The 21,182-nt window shown below is 37.2% G+C and overlaps 1 protein-coding gene and 1 long non-coding RNA gene across 4 annotated transcripts in view; one reads left to right on the forward strand and one right to left on the reverse strand.

Annotated features, from left to right (window-relative positions):
• The window catches only part of LOC112455690 (WD repeat-containing protein 47), a 68,251-nt gene that overhangs the window by 15,913 nt on the left and 31,156 nt on the right, over positions 1-21,182 (forward strand). For all 3 annotated transcript variants that reach the window (XM_025017786.1, XM_025017784.1, XM_025017785.1), the window contains exons 2-6: positions 4,578-5,277; positions 5,586-6,183; positions 6,470-6,821; positions 13,761-13,871; positions 14,234-14,309. In XM_025017786.1, coding sequence (XP_024873554.1) covers positions 4,597-5,277; positions 5,586-6,183; positions 6,470-6,821; positions 13,761-13,871; positions 14,234-14,309 — 1,818 coding nt within the window. In that variant the 5' untranslated portion in view covers positions 4,578-4,596. The remainder of the gene's footprint in view (positions 1-4,577; positions 5,278-5,585; positions 6,184-6,469; positions 6,822-13,760; positions 13,872-14,233; positions 14,310-21,182) is intronic.
• On the reverse strand, positions 680-3,294 carry LOC112455694. Its single transcript, XR_003040886.1, has 4 exons — positions 3,231-3,294; positions 2,684-2,885; positions 2,354-2,517; positions 680-1,903 (listed from the first exon to the last, which is right to left on the reverse strand). It is a non-coding gene; the product is annotated as an uncharacterized LOC112455694 (long non-coding RNA).

Below are 21,182 nucleotides of genomic sequence, written 5' to 3' on the forward strand. Positions count from 1 at the left end.
TCCTTGAATCTTTCGTCTTTGACACTTATTCGAGTATGAGCGTTCTCCCAATGAGGGTAAAATGGATCGCAAGGCATCATTGTTTTGGAACGCAAGGCGTTTTGATAAGCTTTCGGTGTCATTTCAAAGTAAAAAGGAATTTGTAATGTTTTGTCCTGGCTTGGCTCTGCCGTGCTGATCATGTTCATATTTCTGATTTTCTGTAACATACATAATGCGTTTTATTAAAATTTGTAAAAAAATGTTTAGTTTTTTTTCTCTCTTTTTTTAAATATTATGTAAGATATTTTGTATCATAGACCATACGAATATTTATATATTTTACATTGCAGAAAAGAATTTTTTTTTGTTGCACAAATCTGATTCAGATATTTTAATGCCTAATAATTTACGTAAATTGTATCTGTCACAAGTAACAAACGTATATAAAGATGTTGGTTTAATTTGTCCATGATCCAACAACTTTTTTGCAATTTTTTGTTAAATTGAAGCAGTTTTCGACATTATTTTATAATCTATTAATATCTATTATCTTTTTTATATTTTAGAATTGTGTTAATAATGATAGCACTATAGTTCCTATAGGAACACCTTTTTTTTCTTTTTCTTTGCATCATCTTCAATGTATATAATTATAATTATTTTATAAATAACTGAAATAATTTTATAATAACTGAAATATCACACAGTCAAAGAAAGTGTTAAAGAGAAGAAAGGCTTGGTTTATGAACTCACACAGATCTTATCTGGTCTGAATTATTTGATCTATCTAGTCTCGACACACTTAACGATATATATTCGGCATAGATCAAATGTATCTTATTAGAAGCCGATATATATGTAAGAACGCAATAATCCAATACCGTTCACGAGTAAAATAACTTCTTCACTGTCTTGCCGAGACAGATGAAGCACAATGTAGAAGAATCCGTTACTTCACGAACTTATCACGCGAGTGACTAACAAAAGAATAGCGCTACGTCGGCGCTCGCCTAACAAGCAACGCTATATAAAAGTTAATATTTCTAACGTTTTAAAATAAGCAAGAAGATCAGATTTCTCAATAGTATATTGTAAAATAATTTAGTAAGAAAATCATGCTAGCAAATAACTTTTCTGCCAACCTATGATAATAAATCTGCCGTATAAAAATCCGATTTTGATCACTTTGTTCCGCTAACTTATAAGACGTTAAACTTATTATACACTTATTATTATTCAATTTACATTTATTGTACTATTACTAATATTACTAGACCAACATATCGCAAATATACAATTTTAAGTTATAGTTTAGATTCAATTTGTTTGGATCGGTTGAAGTTATTGCGTTGAACATTTCGATGTTCGTCTTGAGCTGAAATAAGTAGTTTTCTATTCCCCCTGCATTGGCCTCGATTTGCGAATCATTGGTTGCCGATAATTTCTCGTTATCATTCTTTTTCAGTTCTTAGCAGTGACAATCTCGTTAGCAAGTATCGCACTTGCCGACGTTCTTGCGTGGATTACTATCGTATTGAGGATAGCCTAGTTCAATCTGCAGGCTACCAACATCAATATGATAGTAATCCACGCTATTTGAAAGATCAGTCTGTTCCGCAGCACTGGATACAATCTCCAACTGAACAATATCGCGCGGAACAATTACCGAGCCAGGAATCGATGCGATATCTTTCGGGAGTTTAGGCGGTGTATCCCTATATGAATCGAACCAAGCCGATGGTCGTTCACATGTGTTAAGCATCCACATCGTCCACCGTACCACTATTATTTACCGAGGTCACACCATGTGCATTTCGCAAGAATAGGAGCAGGTCATGGATATGTACGGCCCTCGGTGTATGTCGGCCATCCTCAATCTTTGGTAAATGCTCATGATAATATGAGGATACTATTACTTGATCTGAGAAAATGGTATAAGTATAATGTTTCATTAACTTAACATTCGCGATATTTTATTTATATTACTATCATTTTATTGAAAGTTCAAATTTTATTTAATTTGATAATTTTAAATGTAATATTTAATTTGAAACACCTATATGTAACACCTATCAATTTGTCTTATGCGACAAATATGTGCACATAGCGTATTTCATTAATCAGATTTAAATTGAAAAACTTAATTAAATTTTTAGATTTTAATTGAAAAATATTTACGCAAGAAATCCATATCGTTTCGGTCGTAATAATCAATTAAATTTCTATAGATCGGACAAAAATAAAAATTCTTAAGCACATAAAACGAATTTACTACTATAATCATTATCGTCCGATTTCCACGAACTCGAAGATATATATATTGCGCGAATCTCATAAAAAGTCTATATTGAAATAAATCGTCGCAACATACCTCGTCTTGTGCGGTTGAAGACTTAAGATTTGTATAAAACTGGTGAATCATACTTTGCATTGTGTTGGGAATGTTGTATGTACGTCCAGGGTGCATATAAAAACCGAATGAACATGGATTTGTTATATAGTCATTCTTGATCTGACGGTTCTCCACCCACTTATCTGTAATTGAACAGTTTACATTGAAGTGTATTAATATCGGTACAATTATTTATATTCCCGTCTCATTGGAACTCGTACATAAGCTGGAGTTACGCGTCTTTCAAGATAAGCGTTAGGTTATTACTTAAAGATGTCAAATTTTATTCTTGTTCTTTGGAATATTTACCGTCTTAACTCCCGAAAAATATCGCGTCGATTCCTGGTCCGGTAATTGTTCCGCGCGATACTGTTCAGTCGGAGACTGTGTACTGCGGAGCAGACTGATCTTGCAAATAGCGTGGATTGCTATCGTATTGATGTTCATAGCCGGGTTGAACGAGGACGCCGGCAAGTGCGATATTTGCTAACGAGATTGTCACTGCTAAGAACTGAAATAATTAAGGAAACTTTAAGCAGATTGTTTTCGAACAGATGTTTGATATGGCAGAAATTTGTTCCCTAAATTATTTATTTAACAATTTAAAATTATCGAAAGAAAGATGATATATTTATGGATTTACTATGGAATATTATTGTGGTAATGTAAAAATCGATTTAGAGGAAAAATACAAAAGAGGAATAAATATTTTATTGTATTAATTTCTACAAATATTCTGTCTAACGGTTATGATATATGGTTTAATTATTGAAAAGTTCTAGTTCCAGAAGTTAAAGACAAAGACTCATAAAAATATTAAATAAATGTGAAATATATATCAGAAAAGTTTACTCACTAATCCTTGATGCGAAAACGTCGTGTAGCTCTTACAGTCTCACTTGAGACTAACGCGATTCTTCACTGTCACTAACTTAAATAACCCACTAACTTGAATAACCCACTTAAATAACCCAAAAAGAATCGCTGACGTTAGCTTGAATTTTGCGTATTCCATGATTTTATCAGTTTGCACATTGTGAAACCGTCCTTGGACAAAAAGTACAGACGTCATTAAAATTAAAAAAAAGTATGTTTAATGTTTATGTATTCTGAAAATATGGTTGATGCAAATTGCTACATTTATTGGGCAATATTTGGCAAAAAAAGCGTGTACTTGCGTTATGTCGTAAACACCACGCATTTGCCTAACAGCCAGCTCGTAAAAGAACTGTAAAACGATCATCAGGATTCGTGTGAACGCAATTCTATTCGCGCGCGGACTTTCGTTTGTTGTAAAATGCACGATTACGAAACTCAGTAATGATATGCATGTATGAAATGCACGAAATAGCACTTCCTCGAAAGTTCGTTGCACTACGGGGCCAGCGCATCCACAGACGTGCCCTGATTATCGCATAAGTGGGTAGCTGGATGCCGAGACGTTGATCTAGAACCTAGACTTCTCTCTCGCTGCGGGCCACTCTGAATATAAATATCGCTAAGCAATCTTTCGTCTGCGTTTCATTTTCCCGCATTATATTATAGCACGCGAAACTTGAAACCAGGAGGTAAATTCCTGAAGCAATTTCATAATTCTCAGATATTATATACATAGTAATATCTACTAGCGATACGGTAATATCGTGTTAAATTGCTAGTAATATTTGCGGCAACTTCAATATTTCTCAGAATGAAATATCACTTTCGTAATACGTATTGCCTAGTTTGTGCAAAGTTTTTTTTTTAAGATAAGAAGTTAAAAATCAAAAGTTTTAATTTGATAGTTAAACGAATTTGATATATTAATTTTACATCATTTTAGTTTTCTCGTGTTAATATGACTCTTCCTAAGTTTTAAGTGTGCGACAATTACATGTTTTTCCATAATGTCATATCCGATTATAAAATCGTAAACGTTATATTATGAATTTTTCAAATTTTCTCTGTATCTCGACAAACCTATTACAATTCGAATGATCACAATTATTTTGCAGAAACTGAAATGTATTTTTGTAAAATGATTTCATTATCAGAAGAGACGATTATACGTTCCATGAATAATCAAAACTCAATGTCAGCATCAAAATTTTTCATTTATCCTTTGGTAGAAATTTTTTTACGAAGTATATCTCAATGACTTCGTGCAGTGCATGAAGATGCGAGGCACTATACGCCAATTTATGTTTTTAATGAAATGATCCAGGTTGCGTATTCGGTACGTGATGCCGGCGGCGCACCTGACGCTGCGCGAGGAGGACGTGGTGCGACTGACCTTGGAGTTTCTCCACAGCCGCGACCTTCACATCTCGCAGCTCTCGCTCGAGCGCGAGACCGGCGTGATAAACGGCCAGTACAGCGACGACGTGCTGTTCCTGCGCCAGCTGATCCTCGACGGACAATGGGACGACGTGCTCGAGTTCATCCAGCCGCTGGAAGCGCTGTCGGATTTCGACATGAGGAAGTTCACGTACTCGATTCTGCGCCACAAATATGTCGAGCTGCTGTGCATCAAGTCCGAGGCGAACGTTATCGCCGCCGGGACGAACGGCAGCGTCGACAACGCCGTGGAGGAGGTTGTCAAGGTGTTGAGCGACCTCGAAAAGGTCGCGCCTTCTAAGGAAGAATACAGCAGCCTGTGCCTGTTGCTTACTCTGCCGCGGCTGACGGATCATCTGCAGTACAAGGACTGGAATCCCAGTAACGCGAGGGTGCAATGTTTCCGCGAGGTTCACCCTTTGGTAGAGAAGTTCCTGCCGGGCGACAGGAAGAGCGCCGACCCCGCGCATCCGATCACCTCAGCGAAAAACGATCGGCTCATTCAGCTCGTCATCAAAGGCATCTTGTACGAATCCTGCGTAAATTATTGCCAAGCGAAAGCTACCGGGTCGAAAGAGAGCGAACAGGTGATTTTTGTCTCTTTATCTTTTCTTTTTGTTTTATTTTATTAAAGGATAAAATTTGCCAAAATTATATCAAAATTAAAATTAAAGTTACTTTTATTTTTTCTGTATACACGTAAACTATATAATTACTGGATACAATTTTAAATTGTTTATTTATACATATATATTTATAATATTTACATATATTTATACATTATTTTTATTTTTGATAGTATTTATACTTTTATTTATATTATTTATAGTATTTACATTTTATAATTTAATTTTGTTTCGATTTTTAATTCCGTGCATTCTCTCTTATGTTATAGGTAGAGATGAGTTTCTCGAGGCTACTGGATGGGTCCGTGGGGTTCAGCGATTCGGACTTAAGTTTGCTCTCATGGCTTCAAAGTATACCTCCCGAGACGTTCGCTGTACCCTTTGCACAAAGAACCCTGAACGTCGACGTGGAGCGCCTGGAGAGGCCCTCCTTGGAGACTTCGTGGACGGAACATATGCTAATAACGCCGATCAAACCGAAGACGTTTCCGCACAGCGCCATGCCGTTTACCAGGCCGAGATCCGCCGCGGATATGATGTCTCGTAGTTTAGTGCCGGCTCTGGAGGCTGGCCTCGGGCCCAGGAGTCCCAAGAACACATCCATACCATCGGCGGCACTTATGGCGCTATCCGTCGGCGACGTAAACCCGATGTCCAGGTCATCATTCGCTAGCTTCCACTTAACCGGTTTCAAGAACAACAAGTTGATGAATACTAGCGTCGATAGGCTCTTCGAAAACGAGGGTGATGTCTTCCTTAGCTCGAATTACACCGAGTTTCAACAACTACCCTCGATACAAGAGACCACAATGAATGCTCAACCTAAGGCTCCGCCGAGAACTCGAGGGCACTCCAAAAGCCCCGACGGTAAGATTATAAAACACATTTTAGAAGTACATTTAAAAGTTTTTAAATAATATCGCTACGTGCACATATCATACAAAACATTTGAATGAAAAAGAACGATTAGATTTTTAATCGATATTTTATAGCATGTACTTAATAACACATGTTTAATTATTTCAATTAATTTAATTAGCTTTGATTGATTTTATTATTTCTACGACGGATTTGTTAAAGTAGTTCCATATTACATAGAATGTTCCTAAATTATTTTAGAAGTAACCCGTAATTTTTATGTTTTTTTTTATAGGTGTGGAAGTGGATCCTTCAGCGACATCCACGCCGGAACGCAGAGTGGCTGGAAGGGAATCGCCGGCGCCTTCGACTGCCAGGAGTTCCAGAAGGGACTCCTTGACGGAAAAGCCCACGGGAATCGCAGCCAAAATTACAGACCCATCCGTAATACCGATTAGAGCGATGGTGGCTCCTAACGACAACCTCGAACAAAGTTACAACGGTGGCCTATTTAAAGAATACCAGAAACAGAAGCAAAGATTGCAGGAGACTATCCAACAAAAGGAAAGGGAAAGGGACGAATTAGTCAGGCAGCTAACTGCACCGTTACCAATGCAAGTAGCAGATAATAGACTTCAGGGAGAAGGGTGAGTAATTTTAAAAAAATATTAGATTTTATTTAAAAAGTAGATATTTTCAATGAAAAATCGTTAAGGTAATATTTACGATTTTTAAGTTGCCAGAAAGGTACATATGTTTTTGCGTAATAAAGCATAAAAAGAATGCACAGTTTAAGAAAGGCGATATTTTTTAAGTAGAATTACCGCATAGTTAATATATGTGTGTTGTCAATATTGTCTATATCGGTCCTGTTGCATCGAATGTACTGAATGAAAAGTCGGAGCCCGTTGCATTCTCCAACAGATGGCGATAGCTAAATGCCTTTGTCACGTTTATTGTAGTAAAACATGTGCCGAGAATAGCAGCTTAGATTTAGACTCCGATGAAGCACTGATTAAAATAGACTGTTACCCTCCTCTGAGAATCGGTGGAAAAAACTGATTATTTTAACTATTTCGATCTCTTCTACATGATTTTCCGATGTAAAAGCCCTTTAAGAAATTCTTGAGTAGATGAGTCTTTCTATAAAAATTCATGGAATCAGAGTCGTTCCAGAAATTTATTATATTTCTATACAGTAATATATTAAATATTAAATCATTTAACACCGTAATATTGAATTTATTAAATTATTTAATACCCGTAATCTTTTAAAACAGATTTGTATTAAAGCAAATTTTGATTAAATATTTGAAATAATTTATCTGAAAAATTTTCTAACAAGATTCTCTCTCTTTGATACTTATATTAATTTTATTTTTAATTAAAAGTTACTTGAACATGAGAAGTCGATTGGTTCATTCATACATAATTCTTGTATAAAATTAACGCTGATTAAAATTGGAAGTTTCAAATGAATCTGTTTTTTGTCGTTATATACAACAATCGATCTCAGGAAATGATTTTAATGCGTTTTTTGTCTATATAAACCTGTTTTTTCTCGCTATATACAACGATCGATCTCAAGAAATAATTTTAATGCGTGTCGATATACCGTTTTGCAATTGAAACATTCTGCAAGAAAGCGAACGTTACTCGCACAGAGACCGGCGATTGAAATCGGAATTCGATCACGGTTCATTGGCATCGACCGCTGACATCGTGCTCGAACCGGATACCGGATGCGTGTACAGCAAAACGGTGACCGTACCATTCCGCCAACGGTCCTACCCTATCGATGATTCACGCGCATACCTCTATATTTATGACCGCATTGTTTCATTCATACGCGTGCCTATATCCTGCAAAGTGTGTGCCAACACGTAAACTTCGTACATTTATACTTATTTCGAATTTGCGAACGTACGTCACATTATTTTAAACGAAAAATTAATATTTAACTATTATCACGTTTCTTTTAACTTGAAAATTAACGATGCCGCGATAGAAAGTTCAAAAATAGAATGTGCCATGGTAATATGGATTGGGAAATAGCGTAGATTATTAACTAGATTCATCATTTATTTAAATATCCATAATTGCATTATTCTAATCAACACTTTTTATAATCTAAATCGAAATTTTGATGCAATAAAATTCATAATTTGTAAAATTGTTATTATCGTTATCGTTCATCTTTCATTTATATGAAAGCTTTAGCTGGTTTAGAAGAGCTAGCTTAAAATATATGAGTGTATTACGGGATATTTTCCGAGTAATAACTATTTCGTCGTATGCGGTCGAATAATAGTATTTTCATTGGTATGGTTATGTACGTTTTCACGAACGTGCTAATGAGACTAGCTAGCGCAGTCGGCGGCGTCGACGTTTTCGCGGAATGAATCGACGAATTAACTCGGTCCAAAGGAGGTTCGAGTGTCTGGCAGTTCGTTAGCGGCGAAATACGGCGTATTTAGACGACGGCATTTTGCGGTCGACGAGATGGAGGCCGAACGAGAGCCCTTGATCCTTCGGCGAGTTCAACAAACGTGGTTATTCTTGATGATTCGCTAGATTTATCGGACGGCGCGTTCTGTTTTTGTTAACGACATATAAAGCTTCCTTTGAGACACTCTAACTTTGAAGAATTCTGTCTTCTTTCAAAACAATAATATTGCTGAAAAGTAATTTTTATTTTCATGCAAACATTCTTGGTATTATTATTTCGTATTATTATGAATCTGAAAACATGAAAAACAAAAAATTCTTAAATTGTTTAATTTATCAGTGAAATTTTAAAAAACAGATATCTTAGATAATAAAATTATTTGAAACTAAATCTCCAAAATTAAAACTATTCTGGAATATAAAATTCTAAAAATATAAGTAGTTTTTGAAAACAGATATAAAGTAAAACGAAGAATTTTTCAAGGACTCGAATAAAATTAAGAAAAAAGTACATATAATGTAGTATTTCTAGAAAATATCTAAAAAGTGTCGGAAATGTACCATAAAATTTAAATCCACACACATGAGTCGTACATACAAGAATGAATTGCTGGTCTTTCTAATAATTTCCTTTCCACTAATTATACCGCGTTGCCGAGAATATCGTGCGGACAAATATGCTTTTACCGTCGATTGCGTCCACGTAAATATAACGCATCGAATTTCCTTGGGCGAGAAATTGCTTCGATTCAATAACATTGCCGATGCCAAAGATGGGTCTTCGGATTCTCTTTACATCGCGGAGACTCGACGCTGTTCGTCCGTTGTAACGCAGCCACCTACTTGCGCGAATACGGCGAGATGCAGTGCGTAATTAGAACGCGCGAGCGGTCGTCATTGGTAACAAACGAGGCTTTGTTGGAACATCATCGGAATACGAAGTAATCGCGAAGCAGTCCCTCTCTTTCTCTCTTTCGCTTGGATTAAAAGCGCCTCGTTAGCATTGAACACTCCAGGTGTTGTGTGGTTAGAGATGAATATAGAAAAACGAATCCGCTTTGAATAATCGTTCCACATCGATGAGTTTATTGTATTGTGTACATTTTTATGCAGTCAAAGGATTAATTATACAATTACATAATTGAGTTACTAAGCACAATTATATAATTGTATAATTAATTTCTCTTCTAATTGCCTGCGAACTTACGTAATAAGTAAACTTATCGAAGCATATACAGTTTTATTACAGTTTACGATAGAACGTTACAGTTTTATTACAGTTTACGATAAAATGTTATCTTATACTTATATCTACATTAGAAATATATTAAGCAAGATCGAAAATATGGCATCAAAGTATCGATAAACGGAATAAAGTAATCATTTTTTCATGATAAAAATTAATTATTATTATTATTATAAATAAATTATTAATGATTATACTTATTTAATGACTATCACAAAAAGTAGTCAACTTTATCTTTCAAAATTCATTGTATTTAGTCTATTTATCAAAATATCTCAATTACTCCATTTAATTCGACAGCAACGCGTTTCTTGACCTACATTGACAATAAATGTTCACCTTTTTTCAAGACAAATCTATACATAGGTAATATATAATTTGTGAATATATTCGCGCAGTGGTACAATATCGTTACTACAAATTTCATATCGCGTGAGTGTACGTAGCCACATTCCAAAACAGAGTGAGAAAGTTTGTTGATCGTGGGTAAACGCAGAATTACAAGCCTACCTTAATATGAAAGGACGTGGAAAAACCTCGGGCATTGTTTGATGCATTGATATCGTTCGAAATATTTCGCGGCGATGTAAAAAGCTCGATGCGCGGGAACGATTTAAGAAAGCAGAACGGAGAATTCCTTTGCCGACGAGCGGTCAGAGCAGCGCTTGAAAATTCATAAAGTCTCACGTTCGTTGCTGATGTAAGGCAGAAAGTGTGGCGATACGTTGTGAAATTGAGTATAACTTGCGTGTATCATTTTAAACTACGCGAGAAATAACTGTGAGGCACTTGTAGCTTCTGTTTCTCGAAGCGGGACATCTGCCAGATGTTCCTACGCGCGATTCTCCCGAAAGTGATTGTCCGCGCGCTCGATGTTCTTTCGCTCGAAAATTATTACCCAGTTGAAAGTAATAGCTCGATCAAAAAATTCTGCTAACACTGTAATTTCACGTCTTCTCTTCTACATTTATGAGCTCTTAAGATTTTTTGGATGATAAAGTATAGCATATAGAAAATCTAGAGACTTCAAATATCCCATTATACTTTATTAGGATCTTCGAATCCACATTGATCAAGCAAGCAAATGACAATTAAGTTACATCCAAAAGAGAACTTGCGTGATTTTATTATCTAACACTTCCTTATACACATTTCTGTTAATCATTCGTGATGCTCCCCCTTAACTTTCTATTTATCAAAATGCAAGAAAGAGAGCGAGATGTCGTCACGCTACTTACTCCGTTAAAGGAGCAGACCGTGTTTTCCCCCCTTATTTCATTTATCTCTACATTTGCATTTGAGCTCCCTAAGAACTCGCAAAACTTTCTACATCTCTCGTCGTGAATTGCATTCGCGAGACGTATCGCGGTTGCGCACACAGCGACAGCTGATCGCCGCGGATGCATCGCGCCGCGCCGCGCCATGCCGCGCGTGCAGGCGGCCGGAGGGAATCAAAGCAGCCTCTGATAGGTTCGCGATACGCTTTGTTATTACGGAGCGGAGTCGGAGCACCGACAGGCCTGAGCTCAGTCGTGCCTAATGCCGCTGCCAGGCGAATCGTATTAGTCGCCACTATACCGTCGCCGCCGTCGCCGCTCTTGCTCCCTCGCGAGATACTCCACATCGGGCCTCCTGGCCGGCAGTATCGGTCCGGTACCGCCCGCAGCTGCAGCTGTACGACAGCAAACGACATACCGCTTATTCGCGACCGCTCTCGCACGTCAGTCCTTCAACTGCGAAACGAAACGAGCGGCGAATTCCGCGGCTTCTTGAGCGGTCAAGTCGGTATCGGGTCTGTCTCGCCCCTTTTTTTCGCGTTTCGGAGCCGCGTCGATCGTCGAGTGCATTCCGATCCGTTTGCGACCGCGAGGGACCATCGACCCCCGAGTTTCGAGTTTCGCTCGTCGAGAAACGAAAATCGAAATTGTCCGCGCGAAAAGAGACCCGTGTATGTGTGGCGATGAAGGCGTGAAGACGCGTCGCGGCTTGACGACGAGAAAAGTGTGCAGGAAGCATGATTTATCACAAACCGACGACGCCGCGATTCCGCATCGCTGAGCGGGTCTGCGTTCAGCCTCCTAACAATCGGCCGACTTATAATAAACAGAACAGTCACAGCAGCACGTGCAGTCTTCGGAGCGTTGGTTCCACGCCGCCGTGTATAAGTCGGTAAATATTACCTATCTCGTTCGATCGCTCGGTGACATTTGCCGCGCAGTATGATTTATTCAGAGTATTCTCGAGGCAAAGCATTCTCGGTTCTCGAAATATTAAATAGATTTTAATTCTTAATAATCTTAAGGTTTTAATTCTTTTCTGCTAAAAGTTTTAAAAACCTTATATAAATCGCAAAGATTTAATGAGCATTTAATATCGCGCGAATAGTCATTTCAACAATCCGTTGTTCTTGATCTAATTCGATCTCTTGAATAATCCATTTCCAAATAAATCTAGAGCTGCTGTTTTCAGAAGAGATTTGCAATTAATTGACATTATTGAATTGAATGATATACTCTGAAACGCTGACTTTTTTTTAGATTGCCACATGATAAACATTATATCTACAATGCCACGTTATATTCTACGCGTATAATTTTCTATATATTTATCAATGTCGGCTAATGTATTAACGAGAGATGATTAGTACTCCCAAATATAAATTGTTTACCACGATTTCCGCGAATATGAGTCAATCGCGCTCGCTGTATTGTACAACTTATAAGCCACGTTCAGCAAAGACGCAACTTGGTGAGCTTGTGGAGCTGCGCCGGGAGCTCATGTCGCATCGCAAAACGTTACTTCGATTGAGAACGCAGCACGCGCCGTGATGCAGCGCGATTTTGTATAACGGTAACGAAAACTGAGCCATCGCACGGTGATCGACTGGAGAGATTGTTTCAGTGATTTAGAGAATGTCGGATTGTAAATCATCTGCAATGTAACATATCAAACCGTTACGTTGAAAAAACTAACAGCTCCTTCGCGACCAAATGCCACTATATGAAACTGGTCCACTTTTGACTGAACGATTACGTCGATTCGCAGTTGAGGTCCAGGAGACTTCGGGAAAATTGAAATACTTTAGAAAATTTACGTACATCAAGTCTTAAATTATGAGAGAGATAATGCATCTTGCGAATTATTACATGTTGTTCATGATGCACATCGCACATCACTTGAGATTACATTTAAAAAGACACTTAATCCGCTGTTTATGCCACGAAGACCCGCGAGTCTGAGTTCGCGGAGGTCAAGATGGTCCAACTTCTCGTTTTCCCGCGTTGGAACTCGGAGGGTGATAACGAATCCCCGATAAATCATGTCTCACTTGAGTAATGGCTCGGGTTGAGAGGTCTCGCGACTTCTCAGACTTTATTTCTGTTTCTGCATGAAAATCGCGGTCATGGCTAATTCCTAGGTCTATTCTTTAGAAGCGAAAAAGAGTGGACACTTAAAAACAGGATATCGTGAATTATTTGTAATAATTCGATAGAGAAAATCTCTGTATCTTTAGAAGCGGAAACGACTAAATTACTTGTAATATATGTTCTAATAAGAATTACTTTTTTCTAAACTTCTGCTTATAAAAAGATTAATTTTAGATCCCGCGCTTCTTAGATTCAGATGTGTTTTACGCAACTCTACAAAGTTATTGCGTGTAACGTGCAATAGATAGTTGGATTTACGCCGGCTTAATAGTGAGATTACTGGCTGGAAATATCAACGGAAATGAGAGATTAATAAACGACAGATGATATCGCGTGTGACGAAACTAATACCTTCACAATCATAAATTCCTCGTACTTTAAGAGAATTTATGATCGCGTGTGAATAGCGGCGAAACTTGATTGCTGTTGAAAATTATCGTTCGCGTCCATTCTGACATTTGCAGAATAAAGCAGCCTTTGGGAAGCAAAGGACCTTCTCCCGTTCACACGAGTGCACCTGTCCGGTCTGGAATCCAGTCGCCGAAGCCTACGATCAATGGATCGGATCCAGTCGCGTAAGTTCCTCGAGTCGCATCGTGTATAAATTCCCCGATAATCCCACTGCGAAAGATACGAAGATACGCGAAAATTTATGGCTCTCTCGGCATTGCGTCATTTAATATCGATAACATTTAGCGTCGGAGTAATTTTCTCCGACCATCTAACCATCAAATCTTCTTCAATTCCTCGTTTCTTTAGAGATATTTTTTAAATTGACAAACATAATTAATTTTCACACACGCACATATTCTCCTTTGTTATTATATACATTTGTATGTTTTTATTTGCGTACATTTTTATCTTTTCCAAAAAATTCATGATCTTTATTTTCACAACATGACATACTTAAATTGATCGTGTATTTTGTCGTTTGCAGGAGGCAAAACTCGGTGTCAAGTGGCATTTATGATTCAAGGGTCTCGGAAGGACATTACGACGTCATCAAACCGAAGGTAAGTGAATTTTGAAATATTCTATCATGTTTTAGCGTCGTTGTCTATTTTATGCCCACGAATCTCCGGCTGCTTTCTTTTTAACAAGACCGTAATATTACGCACACTCGTGCGCTGCGTTATTTAATACGACAGTATGTCATTCGGTTATCACATAACCGTAGCGTAAATCATGAGCATCGACGTACTCCTCTAAATCATACTGTCATTTTATTACCGTGTCTATGGCAATGTGTCCGTTGTCCCATCGTAAAAAAATTGCGTTGACTTGCCACCACGCAGTACAGCGTACAGAACGTACTTTCTATCCGTCTTTCCGTATTTCCTATAGGCTTTGACATAAAAGCTATAACACGTTTATAGTGTCGTCCGTAATTCGCCGTCAGAGAAACCGGCCTTCCCACATTTTCCGCGAATCGATCGAGATAGCAGGCACATAAAACCGATCGATATCTCTCTCCACATCTCTTCCGGTGTAATTCAGAGGTGATTTTAAGATTGTTACCGCGCCATTTTTACGCCAAGTAAGAAAGTAATGCTCAATATAAAAGACAAATGCGTCGATAAAGCCAACGGAATGTATGTACGCTATGTAAACTTATGTGAGTGGAAACTGCCCAATGTATAATTCAATTTTGTTTAACATATTGAAATTACTGAACATAAATATATCACGCTTCATAAATCTGATTAAACACACATTAAATCGAAAATTCATACTTCGTATACTAACATAGATACGCCAGAAAATAGAAATTTAAGTTTATGATTTAGTATTTTTCTAGCAAATTATATAAATATATTTTTTTCATGAATGCACGTTATTGATAAATTATACATTTGTTTCACAATTTATACGATTATATATCCATACCGTAATAAAATTTATATAGTCTTTTATTTTCGCTGATTGGCTCTCTACATTTTTGGCTTAATTCTCTTCGTTATTGATTAGTCTTGGCTAATCAAGAAATTGTCAATTAAACGGTAATTGCCTCAATTGCCAATTAACTATGGGACAATCTTTCGTATGCCCTTTTGCTGGACTCGATTGATCTTTCTTCTTATATCTTTCGTTGTACATTGCTCATTTGCTCATTTTTTTGAAACGTTCTTTTATATCAGACACCGATGACTCTTTTCAATTAATTAGTAACTAACTACACATTTATTTGAGTGATTTTTTATTTTTTTATTTTATTGAAAATCTGTATACAACATAGTGTTAAAGTTCTAATGCTATATGGTTTATTACGTAAAATTTTCTTTTTATAAAATTTAGAGATTTACGGCACTCGTGATCAATGTTCACATGCAATACGAAATTACGCGTTTCCGCGCCGGATAATACAACAATAGTGACCGGCGCCGGTGGTAGCCGAAAATTTGCATGTCAATTACCTTTTCTGTCCTCGACGGCGGAAATGTTACAACGATGAAAAGAGTCGAATGGTGGCTCGTTTACCACGGACAGAAGTGACAAATAAACAGGTGATACCAATGTGTCCGCGAAATTCGACTATTTAGTTACGCAAACGTGCCGTTTGAAGGAAATAATGTTAAACAACGATGACTTATTATTAGTAGTTGGTCTTTATTTATTACATTCTGTCCTTGCATCATTTCTGGCTTCCGTATTTCGCATTTTGTGTCTGCTTAATCCTAACCACATATACAGAGCATGACTCTGAAGAATTCATATGGAAAGCTGGTTTAGAAATTACTTATACTTAATAATTTTAAACTATCAACAAGAAAATTTTTGAACCAATTGTCAAACTAAAATAATGCAATATATAAACGAAACATGAGCTTTATGACTTAATTTGATTTAAACGTTCGACAGAGATTGACTTATTTTTATTATTAATTGTGTTGATATAAAAAAACAGTGCTGCGATTAAAACGATGTCAAATGATAAGAATCGAAATGCTTATTCTCGTACAAAAAAAATATCACTGCTTTGGATTCAGTGGCCTCGTTATTGACACGCTTGCATTATGCAATACAATAATTTCGCGGAAGTGCTGTGACGTCAGCTAGGTGTGGGTAATCGCAGTAAACGCGTTTTATAGAGATCCCGATATGATCGCTGATTTCCTAAACTTCACAACGGCATGTTACGATACCCGTTTTAATGTACGTTTATTGGCCGCTTATTTGTCACATACTTACTGAGAGAGGGCTTGGTACAGTTATACGCACCTTTGTTATCTTTCATTCGCGATACATCGTCGGCAACAACGGCGCAGTATAAAAAACTGTTAGAGCAGCGCGGGAACTATACAACTGCGACTGAAGATCGAAATGTTGCGTTTCCGCGTAAGTGTGCCGGCGACGCTGTAGCTTACCGGCTCTCCAGTTTCACCCGTTTGTCTTTGTACGATTTAGCGAATTGCAGATCGGCTATGAAAGTTCATGTTGACATACCTCGCGAATATCCATCCGCGTTCTACATTCGCAATCGTGCGCATCTAAAGGCCTTCGCGTCATAAACACGATGACAGCGGTACGTTTGATTTTCGTATTAATAAAGTCAACAGCTGCGAGAGAGCAGTTTCTCTTGGTGAAAATTTAACGACGAGATTATCTCTATTATACTTATTTAATCATTGCGAAACATTTAGCATCAAATTTCTACGATAATTCTCTTTATAGATTATTTTAACAAATTTCGATGATATTATTTTGTCAAATTTATTACGATTATCTAATAATCGTCAATATAATGTTTTTAGACGTTAATTAAGATAATGTTTTTGGACGCCAATAAGCGATTAATGTTTTACGACTGCAGCGGCAAGAATTCGATGAGATCTACGCCTACACTCGAAATTCTAATGTCCATTCTCGTTCGATGTTAAATTATACCGTGCTGTGACGTAGCTGTGGCATGTAAATTACGTCGCACAAGAGCGCCGATATTATCATCTCGCTGTCGCGCACAATTGGAGGAAGCATCGCGTTATTGACAGAAACGGTGTTATCGCGTGGGTGCCCTTCCGAGATTTTTCGACGCATTACGCTCTACCGTCATCCACTCATCTGAGAGAATTACGTAGAAGCTACTTCATGGTCGCCGACAGTTGCACGGTGGGAGGTCGAATCGAACCGAGTTAAACGAGTTAGCCCAATCAAAGCATTGAGATCCTTCAAAACGGATTTGACAACCGCTGACAGAGGCAGCGAGACATAATACTCGTAATTGTGATAACGTCAACTCACGTTCGGTTCACAACGCGACACTGGTATTGCGAATGTATCGCTTTTTCAAGAGGGAGTATACCCTTTCCAGCACGCGGAACGAAGTCGTTATTTATCTTCGATCGTCAAGGTGAACCGGAATAGGCCACTGCTTCTTCGTGTAGGTGTCAAAGAGAAGCCGGGTAACTCGATAACCCGTGGCGAATACATGCACGCGCGTTTCCTTCTGACAATACGTGACTTGCAACCGACCGACAGTCGCGATAAAATTTTATGATCGTGGCGCTACTTCACGATGATTCTGCTCTCGAAGGTCCGCGCCGCATCATGTCATCGTGATATTTAGCAACATGCTCCGAGAAAATCGAATTACGGCATTAAACAAACGTGCCTATATCTTAATTATAAATTATATTTAATTTTTAGCACAAGATATTTATACCGATTCCATTTTTTAAAAAGAGACTCAAGGGATATTCGCATCTAATTGCTGTAGTAATGCTAATTGCTCATTTCGATCGATGTTACTTCGTATTGTGAACGGTTGTCATTATACAACGTTTTGACGTTTTATACATTGGGTGGGTTAATAATGCATTTTACCAATAAATGTTAATAAGCATAGAGGATTATTATTTATTAATTAAATTTTAAATCAAATTTAATAAAGACATTTACATATATATATATATATATATATATATATATATATATATATAATTCATTAGAAGTTTATAAAATTTAAGATAATTTTTTCTTAAATTTGAGATCTAAAATTTTAAAATTAAAGTTTAAATAAATGTACAAGTAAATTATGCTTTTGACTGTGTAATCTATTGAAAAATACATGGCATCAGAAAATAAATAGCATAATGTCCGCTTGTGGTGTTCTAATATTATAAAATTATGACAGAGCTAAAATATTTACATTAGTTACGACTAATGCGATCATAACATACATTTGTAGCAATTTTAATTAACCAGTATAATCAGTTAAATTATCGTTTCTCTTTTGGAGCAAATTACATAGTTATTAATACAATTCGCTCTAATTCGCTTTAATATAATGCTTTAGTATGATGCTTAAGAAAACATAATTTGATCTTAGGAGATTGTGTAAATGTAATTTTGGGTGCATTATAGTCTTTATTTACAGAAATCATATACATATTTGCATGATTGCGATATATGTGGTAGGACACAAATACACTCGCCGCAATCTGTGTCGTCTCTATGAAGTGTAACGCAATTGCGGCTCCATCTCGTTGGCTGCACGAAAGAACGTTTCCGTTCACCAGATACCATGCTCGCAAATCCTTCTTCTGCCTTCCCGGTAATCAGGAGTAGATGGCGCCAATTACGATCACACTGTCACAAATAAAAAATGCTTTAGTATGAACGTATTAATTATTGCGTTCATGTTTAATGATGTATCTTATATAAAGGAATCTTTTTGTGTTCCTCAGTGAACTCAAAACTCATTTTACTCACAATCAGTGAAAGTATAATGCTATTGCGGATGTTTCGAAAACATATATCTCGTCGAGATTGTTATATAAAGAAAAAAATAATGCAAATGATCATCATTTAAGAAATTAGCAGAATTACAAAAAGAAATTTGATATATTGTTCGAAATTAATTTAATTTCTCTCTTTTTAGTTTCCGCTTTACTTTCATATACGTTTCTTCGCCAAATTCAGATCATGTTTTATAATTTGATTTTAATTTATTTAATTTTTATTTCAATTTATGATATTCCTACAATGTATATCTGTATTTTAAGAGAAAAAATAATACTATTCCTTAAAAGCATAATGCGGTAAAAGCATAATTTACATAGGCTGAGGAATGAGTCACTTGCCATTCTAGTTCGCAACAATCTGCAATGGAAATGTTTTTTCTTGCATATCGAGATTCGACGCTACAACAAAATCTCGTTTAGAGATGTTTAAACCAGTTTGAGTCATCTCAAAATTTAAAAATTGTGATTTGTTTTTTATTCCGCCGTGTGTGATATATTTTATGTCTACTACAATTATGAATTTATCCTTAACATTTGATTGATTACGTGATAATTAGGTACGAAGATAAATGCTGACGTTCATAATTGCACTACGTTTAGTATAAATTTATTTCTTTTTTTTTCCGATTCCATTTATCTACTTTTTATCTACCTGACCTCGCTCTGAACATTATCTAAACATTTAAAAAATAATTGCTCTATAATCATCTGTTCTCCAATTGATATAGATCGATAGATTGATAGATCGGCGGATTAACATAATCGGTTGTTAAGGATTATAAAGATTCTGAAACACACAACACTTTATACGTACAGATCTAAAAATATTTCCACAAAGAAATTTATTGTGTGGCCTTTGACGCGATCTTTTCAAAATCGTATTTTTGCGAACATATTTAGTATTTGTTTCTCCCTGTAAAAAGATGGATTTGACAGAACGATCTCTTTAAGACTTTTTTGATTTATTACGTCTGTCGTGAAGAAGAAAATATCGCGTTTTGATGCGTTAGCGCAGAGTTCGCTAGTGATGCGCATGCATGTGTATCGCGCATCGGCGTTTATCAAGATGGTAACTGGACCCCATAGTCATGAAGCGCGCCTTCGTTGGCGACCTGATTCCGCGACGTGCCAAGGTCATATCGACGGTTCCCTCGCAGTTTTGCGTGACAAACCCATAAGGTTTGACCTAATATGGATACTTCGGCTTTGAACGAATGGCACACCGGTCTGGTGGGGATCACCGCATGGCGGAGAGCTCCTTCGAGGCACCGGGTCTCGCGCGTACCGCGGTACTCCAGTACCTCATCAGACGTGTGTTACGACGCACACGCGTTTTCATATAGTTACGATCGCACTCCCACCACGTTGCACATACGCCGGTTGCTTAACGAGCCGCGAAGGTAGAATCGAAGATCGCCAGTCCCTTCACGTGGTCTTGTGAGTACATAATTGTATATCGAACGGACGTTGGTATACTGCAAATTAAATCTATCTTGTGACACCATCTATATGAAATCTACGTGATGCTACGTAATTGTTAACAATTCTCTACATATAAAATAGAGCATTTTTTTGTCACTATAAACACGTATAAATACGTGAGTGCGCCGCTGAAACTCGCTGAAATATAACAAGAGAACTTAGCAAAAGTGCATGTGGTTGGAAAAATTTCGAGAATCTACAAAACAAAGCGTGGAGGATTTTTCGTCAGTACCGAATAATGTTCTAAGGCATTCAGAAGATTATTATTGTTACGGGAATACAGAAGCATTATCATATTATGACGGAATATATGGTCGATGAACAATAAGACCAAGACGAAATATCTTCCGTCTTGACTTACATCGGGGTCGAGGAGTGTTTTTGCGAGCTAATTAACATCCTGGTAGCCGTAAAAGTCACCAAGCGAGACAATCTGAACGGACGAATTCCTACATAAGTACCTGGAAAGCAATTATGTGGTGTATGAGCGAAGCGTGGAAATTGTATACCTGCAAGGTCGAATATTAGACATTTTTATCGAGAAGGTCCGGAAAATTCGGAGAGGATTCCGTGATCTCCAATTGATTTCACATTTATTTCGAGAAAATATTTTCTCATCGTAATCTCACAATGTCATCGGCACACCAGCAAGCGGCCATACGT

Source organism: Temnothorax curvispinosus, unplaced genomic scaffold (genome assembly GCF_003070985.1).
Source record: "Temnothorax curvispinosus isolate PA1 unplaced genomic scaffold, ASM307098v1 QBEX01006321.1, whole genome shotgun sequence".
Taxonomy (NCBI): Eukaryota; Metazoa; Arthropoda; class Insecta; order Hymenoptera; family Formicidae; genus Temnothorax; species Temnothorax curvispinosus.